The 14,746-nt window shown below is 45.7% G+C and overlaps 1 protein-coding gene across 1 annotated transcript in view; it reads right to left on the bottom strand.

Annotated features, from left to right (window-relative positions):
- The window catches only part of LOC134354104 (glutamate receptor ionotropic, NMDA 2B-like), a 614,023-nt gene that overhangs the window by 73,444 nt on the left and 525,833 nt on the right, over positions 1–14,746 (bottom strand). Inside the window, exons 7-8 of the mRNA XM_063062883.1 lie at positions 11,231–11,436; positions 683–851 (exon numbers count right to left, since the gene is read on the bottom strand). Coding sequence (XP_062918953.1) covers positions 683–851; positions 11,231–11,436 — 375 coding nt within the window. The remainder of the gene's footprint in view (positions 1–682; positions 852–11,230; positions 11,437–14,746) is intronic.

Here is a 14,746-nt window from a genome sequence, read left to right as displayed (position 1 = left end):
TTACAGAGAGTGGTGCGAGAAACAAAAAAAAACTTCCAGTGAGTGGCGGTTCTGTAGGCGAATCGGAATCTGAACCAGGTTTAATATCACCGGCATGTGTCATGAAATTTGTAAACTTTACTGCAGCAGTACAATGAAATACATAATAAATAAATATAGAGAAAAAAGTTGAATTACAATAAGTATGTATTTGTATATTAAATTGTTAAGTTAAAATAAGTAATGCAAAAAAAAACATAAATAAAAAAGTAGTGAGGTAGTGATTGTGGGTTCAATGTCCATTAGGAAAACAGATGACAGAGGGAAAGAAGGCCTTGTTAATGAGGGAGGTCAGAGGAGAATGGCCAGACTGGTTCAAGCTGACAGGAAGGTGACAGTAACTTAAATAACCATGTTTTACAACAGTGATGTGCAGAAGAGCATCTCTGAATGCAGACCATGTCGAACCTTGAAGTGGACGGGCTACAGCAGCAGAAGACCGTGAACATACACTCAGTGGCTACTGAGTGTACATTATAGCACTAAAGGCTCTAATACTTAACCGTTATTGCAACTTTATAAATTCTTAACCTCCAGTTCTTTCATAAAATACCAGTTCATCTTGACATTGACCTTGGTTTGCCCTGTTTTAGTCCAAATTTTAAATCACCTTTAAGACAATTCCATTTTGTGATTGACCTACCTCTCCAACAAGCCCATTCCAAGTCCCGTTAATCTTCTTCCCGTGTTTTCCATTTGTTACCAGATATAAATCATATGTGAACTTGACATACTTTGCAATTTTCTTCAGGATATCGATGCAAAATCCCTTACAGCACCGCTTGATGTACATCCCTCCTTCTGTGTCATTACTGGAAGAAATGAAGAAAAAAAAAGTTCAGAGGTTCAAATTTTCATCTTATTATCAAAGTATGTATGCAGAATACAACTCTGAGATTTGTCTTTTCCAGATAGCCATAAAATACAAAAAACCATCGCAGTAGTTGAAAGAAAGACACCAACCGTCCATCACATGAAAAGAAAAATAAGCAAAAACACACAAACTCCAAACCCCCGAACTCCTCCCTCGCACAAAAACTAATGGATCACCCAAACCTCCTGCCCACCAATCGGCAACAAGAAAGAATGGGCGAGAACAGAAAAGAATCAGAGAACTGGACGGGGCCAATATGAAGTTCAGTCCAATCTATAAATCTCAGAATTTCAGTAACATCTCCGAGAGCATTGGAGCCGACTAGCCCTTCCGTGGGAAGTGACACAAACCTGCAGCGCCTTTGAGGGAAGTGACACGAACCAGCGACCCCTCCAAAGGCAACAACCCGAACAAGCCATGAAGAACAAACCAAAGATTTCCTCCCCTTTAAACCATCCCCTTAATTCAGCTCAATGTCAGAATCCCTCGCTCATTTCCATATGTTTAATGACTTCAGCTGTTAATTCCTTGTTTTATTTATTTTATTTAATGATATACAGTGCGGAATAGCCCCTTCCAGCCTCCAAGCTACACCGCCCAACCACACCAGAGTTAACCCTAGCCTAATCATGGGACAATTTACAGTGACCAATTAACCTACCAACCAGTCGGTCTTTGGACTGTGGGAGAAACCGACACAGTCATGGGGAGAACATACAAACTCCTTACAGAGAGTGTCAGGAATTGAGCCCGGGTCACCGGTACTGTTAAATGTTGTGCTAACTACTACGCTGCAATGCTGTGTTTCTCCATGTCTAATTTCATTTTTACATGCTTCAAATGTTGTCCCACTTCTCTACTCCAGTAAGGTAACTTACTTCCTTCTTTACCACACTGACTTTGCTTGTTCTCGGTTTCAGAAGGAAACTATCAGAATCAAGTTTAATATCATCGGCATATGTCATGAAATTTGTTGTTGTTCTGTGGCAGCAGTACAATGTGATACATGATAATAACAAAACTATACATTACAATAAGTATGTGTGTGTGTGTATATATATATATGTGTGTGTGTGTGTAAAGTAATGGCATCCGTTAGTCTTGCGAGACCATGGATCTGCGCCTGGAAAGTCTTCACTCTCTAGGGCGCAGGCCTGGGCAAGGTTGTATGGAAGACCAGCAGTTACCCATGCTGCAAGTCTCCCCTCTCCACGACACCGATGTTGTCCAAGGGAAGGGCATTAGGACCCATACAGCTTGGCACCAGTGTCGTCGCAGAGCACTGTGTGATTAAGTGCCTTGCTCAAGGACACAACACGCTGCCTCGGCTGGGGCTCGAACTCACGACCTTCAGGTCGCTAGTCCAATGCCTTAACTACTTGGCCACGTGCCCACGTGTGTGTGTGTGTGTGTGTGTGTGTGTATATGTATATATATGTATGTATGTATATATGTATGTATGTATGTATGTATGTCTTAGTACATATTGGCACCAGTGACATACTGTGGGTAGGAAAGGTGAAGAGGTCCTGAAGAGGGATTTTAGGGAGCTGGATAGAAAGCTGAACAGCAGGACCTTCATGGTAATTTAAATATTTAGTGCAAAAAGAGAGGGAAAAAATACTGAGGTAGTGTTCATGGGTTCATTGTTCATTCAGAAATCTGATGATGGAGGGTATGAAGCTGCTCTTGAAACATTGGGTGTGGGTCTTCAGGCTCCTGTATATCCTCCATGATGGTAACAATGGAAATAGGGCATATCCTGGGTGGAGGGGGGTCCTTAATGATGGATGCCACCTTTTTGAGGCATTGCCCTTCGAAGATGTCCTGGATCTGGGGAGGCTAGTGCCCATGATGCAGCTGGCTGAGTTTACAACTTTCTGAAGTTGCTTCTGATCCTGTGCAGTAGCCCCTCCACACTGGACGGTGATGCAGCCTGTGAGAATGCTCTCCGTGGTAAATCTGTAGAAATTTATGAGTGTCCTTGGATGACATATCAACTTTCCTCAAACTCCTAATGAAATATAGCCACTGTCATGCCTTCTTTGCAATTTTGCTTCAGTATTTCAATATATTCAGCCCAGGGTAGACCTTCAGACACATTGACACTTGAAACTGCTCGCCCTTTCCACTTTTGACCCCTCAATGAGGTGGTGTGTGATCCTTCAACTTACCCTTCCTTAAGTCCATAATCCACGTCGGGAGGAGAAGATGGCAGCGTGACGCGCGCGCACAGCTCTCCGGTGAAAATGATATCATTTCTGTTAAATAGGGGCAGTGGACAATTCTGATTTGATGGAGACAGACGTGAAAGCACAGAGGAACATCTGGAGAAATTTCTGAAACGCTGGTTCGCTGCCGCTCTTACTGGGAGATCGAGAATCTTCTGGAGGGAAGGCCCCAAAATCCCCGGCTTTGCCTGCTGCTGGTGACTGAGGCTGAGGTCAAATCGTTCGGATAGAGATGGCGCTCGGTACTCGGTGTCGGAGGGCTGATCGGAGGCTCGAAATTTTCGGACGACTCAGAGTCGGACTGTGGTCGGGCATGGCAGGGAGAGTTTTCTTCCTTCTCCCGTCTGCGTGAGATGTGGGACATTTGAGAGACTTTGAACTTTTTTACTGTGCCATGGCCTGTTCTTCATCAAGTTATGGTATTGTTGCACTGTTGTAACTATATGTTATAATTATGTGGTTTTTGTTAGTTTTTCAGTCTTGGTCTGTCTTTTGTTTTTGTGATATCACACCAGAGGAATAATGTATCATCTCTTAACGCATGCATTACTAAATGACAATAAAAGAGGACTGCGTGTCCTCATAACCTAATCTAATTTAATCTAATTTCTCGGTCTTACTGACACTGAGTGCCAGGTTGTTGCTGTGACACCACTCAACCAGCTGATCTATCTTGCTTCTGTACACCTCCCCGTCACCATCTGAAATGCTGCCAACAATAGTTCTGTCATTGGCAAATTTATGGAAGGTGTTTGAGCTGTGCCTAGCCACGTGGTTGTGGGTGTGAAAAGAGTAGAGTAGCATGTATCCTTGAGGTGATTGCCAGCAAGAAGGAGACATTAGTTCCAATCCGCACAAATTGTGGTCTCCCAGTGAGGAAGTCAAGGTTCCAGTTGCAGAAGGAGGTCGAGCTTTTGGAGGTTTTTGATTAGAACTGAGGGGATGATTATGTTGAACGCTGGGCTGTAGCCAATAAACAGAAGCCTGACATAAGTTCTACAATTGTCCAGTTGATCCAAGGCCAAGTGGAGAGCCAATGAGATTGCATCTGCTGTAGACCTATTGTGGCGATGGGCAAATTGCAGTGGGTCCAGGTCCTTAATTAGGTAGGAGTTGATTCTGGCCATGACCAACCTCTCAAGCACTTGAACACAGTAGATGTGAATGCAAATGGGTGACAGTCATTGGGGCAGTTCACCCTGCTCTTCTTGGGTACTGGTATGATTGTGGCCCTTTTGATGCAGATTAGAACATCTAGAAGCAGCAGTGCAAGATTGAAGATGTTCTTGAACACTTCTGCCAATTGGCTGGCACGGGTTTTCCGAGCCCTGACAGGTACTCCATCAGGGAGTCACACCTTGAGACGGTTCACCCTCTTGAAAGCTGTTCTGACATTGGCCTCCGAGACAGAGGTCACAAGGTCACCGGGTGCTGCAAGGATTCGCATAGATATAATTTTATTCTCTCTTTCAAAGCATGCATAAAAGGCGTAGAGCTCATCTGAATGAGAAGCATCACTGCCATTCAAAGTTCAGAGTTCAAAGTAAATTTATTACAGTATCAAAGTACACATACGTCAGCATATACAACCCTGGGATTCGTTTTCTTGCAGGCACACTCAATAAATCCAACCACAATATATTCAGTGAACAAGATGGCCAAGCAACCAATGAACAAAAGACAACACACTGTGCAAATACAAAAGAAAAAGATAAACAATGATAATAAATAAATAAGCAATAAATATCAAGAATGTGAGATGAAGCATCCTTGAAAGTGAGTCCATTGGTTGTGGGAACAGTTCAGTGTTGGGGCAAGTGAAACTGAGTGAAGTTGTCCCATTGGTTGAGGGGCAATAATTGTTCCTGGACCTGGTGGTGTGGGTCCTGAGGCTCCTGTACCTTCTTCCTGATGGCAGCTGTGAGAAGAGAGCATGACCTGGATGTGGTTCCCTGATGACAGATTCTACTTTCCTGCAGCTGTGCTCTGTCTAGATGCCCTCAATGGTGGAGAGGGCTGTACCTGTGATGGACTGGGCCATATCCACTATTTTTGTAGCATTTTCCATTCAAGGGCATTGGTGCTTCCATACCAGGCCATGATGGTAGGTTTTGCCTGGTAGGAAGTAATGGTCTGCAAACCTTGCCAGAGTTGATGTGCATCTCTAGCTTCAATCCAAATTACTGTTTTACTCTTGAGATAGCCTTCTGTAGGTTATACCTGAACTTGTTGGTGAGTTCTGGATCACTGGTTTTAAATACCACAGATCTAGCCTTCAGCAGACTATGAATCTCCTGGTTCATCCATGGCTTTTGAAAGCTTACTCTCAGTTTTTGATGAAGTTGGTGACAACTGCTGAATATTCGTTTAGAGCCGAAGATGAATCCCTGAATATTGTCTAGTCCACTGACTCAAAGGCAGTCCTGTAAGCACTCCTCCACCTCTCCTGACCTTACCTTCTTGGTATTCACCACAAGTGCTGTGGTCTTTAGCCTCTGACTCACAAACAGGAGAAAATCTGCAGACGCTGGAAATCCAAGCAAAACACACAAAATGCCGGAGGAACTCAGCAGGTCAGGCAGCACCGAAAAGAGTGGGATGGATGGTGGGCCAAAATCTTTTTACACCTTTCTTCTGAGTGCCGAGTGAGGCAGCCAAAGGCATCTTTTTTTTCCGGAGAGGGACCTCGAATCTGATAATGGGAACATCACAGAACTGGATCTGAAGAGCTCCAAGGAAGTGTACATTTATCGAGCCAACTGAAGCTTAGTGGGCTTGAGTTTTATTGGTGTGCATTTCCTACTTTTTAAAATAAACATATTTGTAAATTTTAGCCTGAAGCTAATGGTTTGGCTGTGTAACATCCATCCAAATGCCGGATGCCCAACCCATTGGGACTTCGTTCTATGGAGAAAGTGGAACAGTTAGATTTCTGGCAGACTATTTCATCCTAATTTCAGGAGACAAAAGAGTGACCCAGAAGTATAAATGGAGATCTCAATATATAACAGCGGCAGAATGTGCAATTGCTCGGTAAAACAGACAATGGAATAAAATGTAGGGCAAAGTCCTTATGTGCCAGTTTATATGAGGTCAGTGATGTGAAGTGATTTCTGGTTTAGAGCTCTAAAAAGGTCCTTAGTATAGACAACCATGGATCATTTCACCATAAGACCATAAGATATAGGAGCAGATTTCGGCCATTTGGCCCATTGAGTCTGCTCCGCCATTTTATTATGGCTGATCCATTTTTTCCTCTCAGCCCCAATCTCTTGCTTTCTCCCTGTATCCCTTCACGCCCTGACTAATCAAGAATCTATCAACCTCTGCCTTAAATATGCCCAGCGAACACCACTCTCTGACTAAAGAAATTCCTCCTCATCTCCGTTCTAAAGGGACACCCCATCTATTCTGAGGCTGTGTCCTCTGGTCTTAGACTCCCCCCACCATAGGAAACATCCTCCCCACATCTGCTCTATCTAGGCCTTTCAACATCAATAGGTTTCAATGAGGTTACCCCCCATTCTTCTGAATTCCAGTGAGTAGAGGCCCAGAGCCGTCAAAAGCTCTTCATATGATAAGTCTTTCAATCCCCGAATCATTTTCATAACCTTACTTTGAACCTTCCCCAATGACGGCACATGCTTTCTTAGATAAGGGACCCAAAAGTTCTCTGGGTCATTTCACCTTGTACAATGCAACAGACCCACAGGATCTGTTGGAGCTAATTTGCAGAGGAAATTCAGCCAACTTTTCCAAGACACTGCTTAGCATTAGCACCATTCCGCCATCTGCTCAGAAAAATTACCAGACTGTATTAGAACTACAATCTGGTTAATGGATTAAGGATGAAAGGGAACCTGGGGAGGGGGAACTTCTTCACTCAGAGGGTGGTGGGAATGTGGAACGAGCTACCTGTGGAAGTGGCGGATGTGAATTTGATTTCAACACTTAAGAGAAAATTTGGATAGGTACGTGGATGGGAGGGTTATGGAGGGCTGTGGTCTGGGTGCAGGTCAATGGGGCTAGGCAGAATAATAGTTCAACATGGACTAGATGGGCTGAAGGGCTGTTTCTGTGCTGTGGTGATCTATAACTCTATGACTCTATTGGATCTGATCATTTCACTCACTTCCCGGCATATTGCAATGTTAGCGTTCATTTCCAGAGAATTGTGAGCAATTTGAGGTGCTTTACCTAAGACAAGATGTGCAACACACACAAAACGCTGGAGGAGCTCAGCAGGCCAGGCAGCATTTATGGAAAAAAAAAAATAGAGTTGACGTTTCAGGTCGAGACCCTTCGGCACTGGAGGGGGTCCAGTGCAGATTCATGAGAATGATCTCACAAATGAAAGGGTTAACATATGAGGAGCGTTCGCTGGTTCTGGACCTGTACCTGCGGGAGTTAGAAGCAAGGGGAGGAGGAGATCTCATTGAAACCTATCAGATACTGAAAGGCCTATGTAGAGTTACACAGACAGGATGGTTCCTATAGTGGGGGGAGTCTAAGACCTGAGGTCACAGCCTCAGGATAGAGGGACATCCATTCAGAACAAAGATGGGGAAGAATTTCTTTAGCCGGAGGGTAGAATTCATTGCCATAGGCAGCTGTAGAGGCCAAGTCATTGGGTATATTTAAAGCGGAGGTTGACAGGTTCTGATTAGTAAGAGCGTCAAAGGTTAGGTGGAAAAGGCAGGAGAATGGGGTTGAGAGGGTTAATGAATCAGCCATGATGGAATGGTGGGGCAAACCCAATGGGGCAAATGGCCTGATCCTGCTCACATGTTTCATGGTCTTTTCTCATTTGTCCTTCCCTTCTCTGCTGCATAGCATTCTTTCAAGTGATATGCTTCTCCCTCACTCCGCACACCCCCCCCACAACTGGCAGCCAGCCTTTAAGTGAATCTGGGGGGGGGGAGCAGAAATCTATGCATTCTGTTCCTTTCCAGATGTTATGCCACTATTTGCAATCCTGACCGGAAAATGAGTGCACCCAAAGGTCCAGAACACATTTGTACTGATAATCTGCACTGGTTGCAGAGAGATAAGGAATTCTCATAGACACATCTTGAAACATGTAATGGGAATCTAACTGCATTACAATGCTCTTGACTTGATCTATATTAAGTATCTCTATTCTACAGAAACATCATAATAATCTTTATGTAAAATCAATTTCAAAGTATATTTTATATAAAAGGATTTCTCCCTCTCAAAGTATGCACTCAGTGGCCACTTTATTAGGTACACCTGTACACCCGCTTGTTAATGCAAGTATCTGATCAGCGAATCGTGTGGTGGCAACTCAATGCATAAAAGCATGCCGACATGGTCAAGAGGTTCAGTTGTTGTTCAGACTAAATATCAGCATGGGGAAGAAATGATATCTAAATAACTTTGACCATGGAATGATTGTTGGTGCCAGATGGGGAGGTTAGAGTATCTCAGAAACTGCTGATTTCCTGGGGTTTTCACACACAACAGTCTCTAGAGTTACAGAGAATGGTGTGAAATTTTTTTTTTTTTAAATCCAGTGAGCAGCAGTTCTGTGAGGAAAATTGCCTTGTTAATGAGAGAGATCAGAGGAGGATGACCCCACTGTTTCAAGTTGATAGGAAGGTGGCAGTAACTCATATAGCCACATGTTACATCAGTGGTGGGTAGAAGAGCATTCCTGAATGAACAGCACATCTAACCTTAGAGTGGCTGGGCGACAGAAGCGGAAGGCCACAAACATACCCTCAGTGGCCACTTTATCAAGTCCAGGAGGTGCGCAATAAAGTGGCCACTGAGTATATATTGGGTCCTTGCAGAAAATGTGTTGGATTTCCCCTTGATTAGCAGAGAGAATAAACCTCCCCGCTACTCAACATTGACTCTTGTGCACTTCTGCGAAGAGGTGGGAGTTCACCCTGGGCGGTTCCTCACATGTTTGTGCTGCAGCTGAGACCTCGACCTCACAGAGGCCAAACGGCAGCTCTCTGACACCTCCTCTTACTTACCCCTGGAACAGGACCCCACCAAAAGACATCAAACCCTTGTCTCCCATACCATCACCGCCCTTATCAACTCTGGAGACCTTCCATCCTCAGCCACTAAGCTCATAATTCCCACACCCTGCACCGCTCGGTTTTACCTCCTCCCCAAGATCCACAAGCCTGACTGTCCCGGCAGACCCATAGTTTCTGCCTGCTCCTGCCCCACCGAACTTGTACCTGCCTGCCTGGACTCCATTTTGTCACCCATAGTTCAGTCCCTCCCCACCTACATCCGGGATACATCCCATGCCCTCCACCTCTTCAATAACTTCCAGTTCCCCGGTCCCGACCGCTTCATTTTTACTATGGATGTCCAATCCTTATACACCTCCATTCCCCAACAAGAAGGCCTCAAAGCCTCAGCTACTTTCTGGATAATAGACCTCACCAGTTCCCCACCACCACTACCCTCCTCCGGTTGGCGGAACTGGTTCTCACACTTAATAACTTCTCTTTTGGCTCTTCCCACTTTCTTCAGACTAAAGGTGTAGCTATGGGAACTTGCATGGGACCCCGCTATGCCTGCCTCTTCGTTAGTTACATGGAACAGCCTGTGCTCCAAACCTATTCTGGTACTGCTCCCCAACTTTTCCTTCGATACATTGATGACTACATTGGTGCTGCTTCCTGCACCCATGCTGAGCTCGTCAATTTCCTCGATTTTACTTCAAACTTCCACCCAGCCCTCAAATTCACTTGGTGTATCTCTGACACTTCTCTCCCCTTTCTCGATCTGTCGGTCTCCATCTCTGGAGACAGGCTGTCCACTGACATCTTCTACAAGCCCACTGACTCTCATAACTACCTCAACTATACCTCTTCCCACCCCGCCACATGCAAAAATGCCATTCCCTATTCCCAGTTCCTCCGTCTCCACCGCATCTGTTCCGAGGATGAGGTTTTCCATTCCAGGACATCTCAAATATCCTCTTTCTTTAAGGATCGTGGTTTCCCTTCTGCTGTCATCAATGATGCCCTCACCCGCATCTCCTCCATCTCCCGCACTTCGGCCCTCACCCCATCCTCCTGCCACCACAACAGGGACAGAGTTCCCCTTGTCCTCACCTACCACCCCACTAGCCTCCGGATCCAGCACATTATCCTCCACAACTTCCGCCACCTTCAACAGGACCCCACCACTAAGCATATCTTTCCCTCTCCACCCCTCTCCGCCTTCCGCAGGGATCGGTCCCTCCGCGACTCACTTATCCACACGTCCATCCCCACTGATCTCCCACCCGGCACTTATCCCTGTAAGCGTAAGTGCTACACCTGTCCCTACACCTCCTCTCTTGCCACCATTCAGGGCCCTAAACAGTCCTTCCAGGTGAGGCAATACTTCACTTGTGAGTCTGTTGGGGTCATCTATTGCATCCGGTGCTCCCGGTGCGGCCTCCTCTACATCGGTGAAACCCGACGCAGACTGGGGGACCGCTTCGTCGAGCACCTCCACTCCGTCCGCCACAACAGACCGGATCTCCCAGTAGCCACCCACTTCAACTCTGCTTCCCACTCCCATTCAGATATGTCCATACATGGCCTCCTCTACTACCATGATGAGGCTAAACTCAGGTTGGAGGAGCAACACCTCATATACCGTCTAGGTAGTCTCCAGCCCCTTGTAATGAATATAGAATTCTCCAATTTCTGGTAATTCCTTCCCCCTCCCTTCCCCTATCCCTATGAAACTCTGCCCCCTCCCCCAGCTGCCTATCACCTCCCTCTTGGTTCCGCCTCTCTCTACTACCCATTATGTTTTCCCCTATTCCTTCTTCACCTTTCCTGCCTATCACCTCCCTGCCTCCTCTCCCCCACCCCTTTATCTTTCCCCTTACTGGTTTTTCACCTGGAACCTACTAGCCTTCTCCTTCGCACCCTCCCCCCAGCCTTCTCCTCTGCCCCTTCCCCATACAGTCCTGACGAAGGGTTCCAGCCCGAAACGTCGACCGATCTTTTCCACGGATGCTGCCCGACCTGCTGAGTTCCTCCAGCGGGCTGTGAGTGTTACCTCTAACCCAAAGTGGGGCAGGGCGGTTGATACGTACATTGGCTTCACTTGCTTTCTGCAGGGGACCGTGTTCCTCATGCAGGTCCCGCTCAGCGAGTCCACGTCCTCGACGATGACGAAGGGCGCCTCCTCCAACGTGACAATGCTCAGGTGGTCGTCCTCCTCTTCCGACTCCGAGAACAAGTAGTACCGGGGCCAGACGTGGTACTTCATGGTCAGTCTTTTTGCCTCCCACTTCCCGACCTGCACACAAGCAAGGAAAAAAAACCGTCAGTTGATCACGGGAAGCAGAAGTATGAACCGGCCCTGTCGAACCCATCTTGGGAAGGATGTGGATACTGTGGAGAGGTTGAAGAAGAGGTTTGCTAGGAAACTGCCTGGATTAGTTCTAAGCTCCAAGGACAGGTTGGATTCTTTACTTTGGCGTAATCAGGAGCTGAAGGAGAGAAGTAATTCCTCCTCACCTTCGTCAAAATGGGTGGTCTCTTCTTCTGAAGCTCTGCCCTCTAGTTCTAGGTATACAGCTCCCCTCCCCAATAGAAACATCATCTCAAAATTCACCCGCCAATTCCCATCAGAATACATAATGCTTCAAAAAGGTCACCTCTCCTTCCTCTGTCTTCCAATGAGTGTTGTATACCTATGAGAGGCACAGATCGGATAAAAGCCAGGATATGGTTCCTTTGAGTAGAAGTGGCAAATATTATCACATCCACTCTCCTCTCCTATCAGATTCCTTCTTTTCCAGTCCTTAACCTTTCCCACCCACCTGCCTTCCTTTCCCCACCTTTTTATTCTGGCATCTTCCCCTTTTCATTCGTAAGGCCAGTGATGTTGTGGGGATGGAACTGGACTCTCTGACGGTGGTGTCTGAAAAGAGGATGCTGTCCAAGTTGCATGCCATCTTGGACAATGTCTCCCATCCACTACATAATGTACTGGGTGGGCACAGGAGTACATTCAGCCAGAGACTCATTCCACCGAGATGCAACACAGAGCATCATAGGAAGTCATTCCTGCCTGTGGCCATCAAACTTTACAACTCCTCCCTTGGAGGGTCAGACACCCTGAGCCAATAGGCTGGTCCTGGACTTATTTCCTGGCATAATTTACATATTACTATTTAACTATTTATGGTTTTATTACTATTTAATTACTTATGGTGCAACTGTAACAAAAACCAATTTCCCCCAGGATCAATAAAGTTTGACTATGACTATGACAATGACTTTCCTTCTCAGTCCTGAAGAAGGGTCTCGGCCTGAAATGTCGATTTCCATAGGTGCTGCCTGACCTGCTGAGTTCCTCCAGCATTTGTGTGTGTGGTGCTCTGGATTTCCAATATTTGCAGACTTTTTTGTGTTTATGATATGCTAGAGTAGCTTTAACATGAGCAGGGGGAAGTTTAACGGAGATGTGCGCAGCATGTACTTTTTATAGAGAGTGGGAGGTGTCTGAAACAGGTTGCCAGGGGTGATGGTGGAAACAGATATCATGATGTTTAAAATGCTTTTAGATAGACAAATAAATATTCTGGAAATGGAGGGATGTGGATCATGTGCAGGCAAAGGGATCTGTTTAATTTTACCAGCACAGTTATTGTTGGCCAGAGGACCTGTTCACACATTGTAGTTTTCTGCATTAACATCGAACAATCAGAGTGCGACCATTCAGCCCACAATATGGTGTTGACTAAATTAAGCCAACTCCAAGATCAATTGAATTCTTCCTTCTTACATAACACATCCAATGTTGTGCTGATCTTTTAACCTACTCTAAGATCAATCTAACCCTCCCACATAGCCTTCCATTTTTCTATTATCCATGCACCTAAGAATCTCTTAAATGCCCCTAATGTACCTGCCTCTACCACCAACCCGGCAGTGCGTTCCAGTGTGTAAAAAACCTCTCTCTGAGATCTCCTCTAACCGTTCCCCTACTCATCGTAATCAGATCTCCTCCGGTGCTACTCAATGTATTGTTAATTAGCGGAGAGCATTCTGGTGGGTTGCACCACTGTCTGGTATGGACGGGTCACTGCACAGGATTGGAAAAAGCTGCGGAGAATTGTAAACAGTCACCTCAAATAATAAATAAATAAACAAACAAATAAACAAACAAACAACAGTATATGCATATTGAATAGATTAAAATTTGTGTCAAAAAACAGAAATACTATATATTAAAAAAGTGAGGTAATGTCCAAGGGTTCAATGTCCATTTAGGAACCGGATGTCAGAGGGGAAGAAGCTGTTCCTGAATTGCTGAGTGTGTGCCTTCGGCTTCTGTACCTCCTTCCTGATGGTAACAGTGAGAAAAGGGCATGCCCTGGGTGCTGGAGGTTCTGAATAATGGACGCTGCCTTTCTGAGACACTGCTCCTTGAAGATGTCCTGGGTACATTGTAGGCTAGTACCTAAGGTGGAGCTGACTAAGTTTACAACCCTCCGCAGCTTCTTTTGGTCCTGTGCAGAACTGTGTCAGTTCTGAGTTAGACAATGTGGGAAGTGTAGACTCCTCTGTACATGGAGTAGGAGGTGGCTGAAGACGAAGGCAGGCATATCATTTGTGTAGTGGTGAAGCCCATTTTGCTCCTTCTCACCGCGTCAGTAAAGCAGCCAACATAAAGGCTTCAGCCCTCCTAGATGAACTCTCTTCCTCCCTCCCAACCCCTTCCATCAGGCAGAAGTTACAAAAACCCAATAACCTCTACCACCAGACTCAAGATCAGGAGATGGGATAGAACATAGAACATAGAATAGTACAGCACAGTACAGGCCCTTCGGCCTACAATGTTGTGCCAACCCTCAAACCCTGCCTCCCATATAAGCCCCCACCTTAGATTCCTCCACATACCTGTCTAGTAGTCTCTTAAACTTCACTAGTGTATCTGCCTCCACCACTGACTCAGGCAGTGCATTCCACGCACCAACCACTCTCTGAGTAAAAAACCTTCCTCTAATAACCCCCTTGAACTTCCCACCCCTTACCTTAAAGCCATGTCCTCTTGTATTGAGCAGTGGTGCCCTGGGGAAGAGGCGCTGGCTGTCCACTCTATCTATTCCTCTTATTATCTTGTACACCTCTATCATGTCTCCTCTCACCCTCCTTCTCTCCAAAGAGTAAAGCCCCAGCTCCCTTAGTCTCTGATCATAATGCATACTCTCTAAACCAGGCAGCATCCTGGTAAACCTCCTCTGTACCCTTTCCAATGCTTCCACATCCTTCCTATAGTGAGGTGACCAGAACTGGACACAGTACTCCAAGTGTGGCCTAACCAGATGTTATGTTGAAGTTGCATAAGGCATTGGTGAAGCCTAATTTGGAGTATTGTGCACCATTTTGGTTACCCACCCTCAGGAAAGATGTAAATAAGGTTGAAAGAGTACAGAGAAAATTTACAAGGATGTTGCCAGGCCTGGAGATCCTGAGTTATAAGGATAGATTGAATAGGATAGGACTTTAGTCCTTCGAATATAGAAGACTGAGAAGAGAATTGATGGAGGCATACAAAATTATGTGGAGTATAGATAGGGCCAATGCAAGTCGGCTTT

The sequence above is a fragment of the Mobula hypostoma genome, chromosome 11, assembly GCF_963921235.1.
Source record: "Mobula hypostoma chromosome 11, sMobHyp1.1, whole genome shotgun sequence".
In the NCBI taxonomy this organism is placed as follows: Eukaryota; Metazoa; Chordata; class Chondrichthyes; order Myliobatiformes; family Myliobatidae; genus Mobula; species Mobula hypostoma.
The sequence above is the reverse complement of the archived record's forward strand: the minus strand, read 5'-3'. Positions and strand labels throughout refer to the sequence as shown.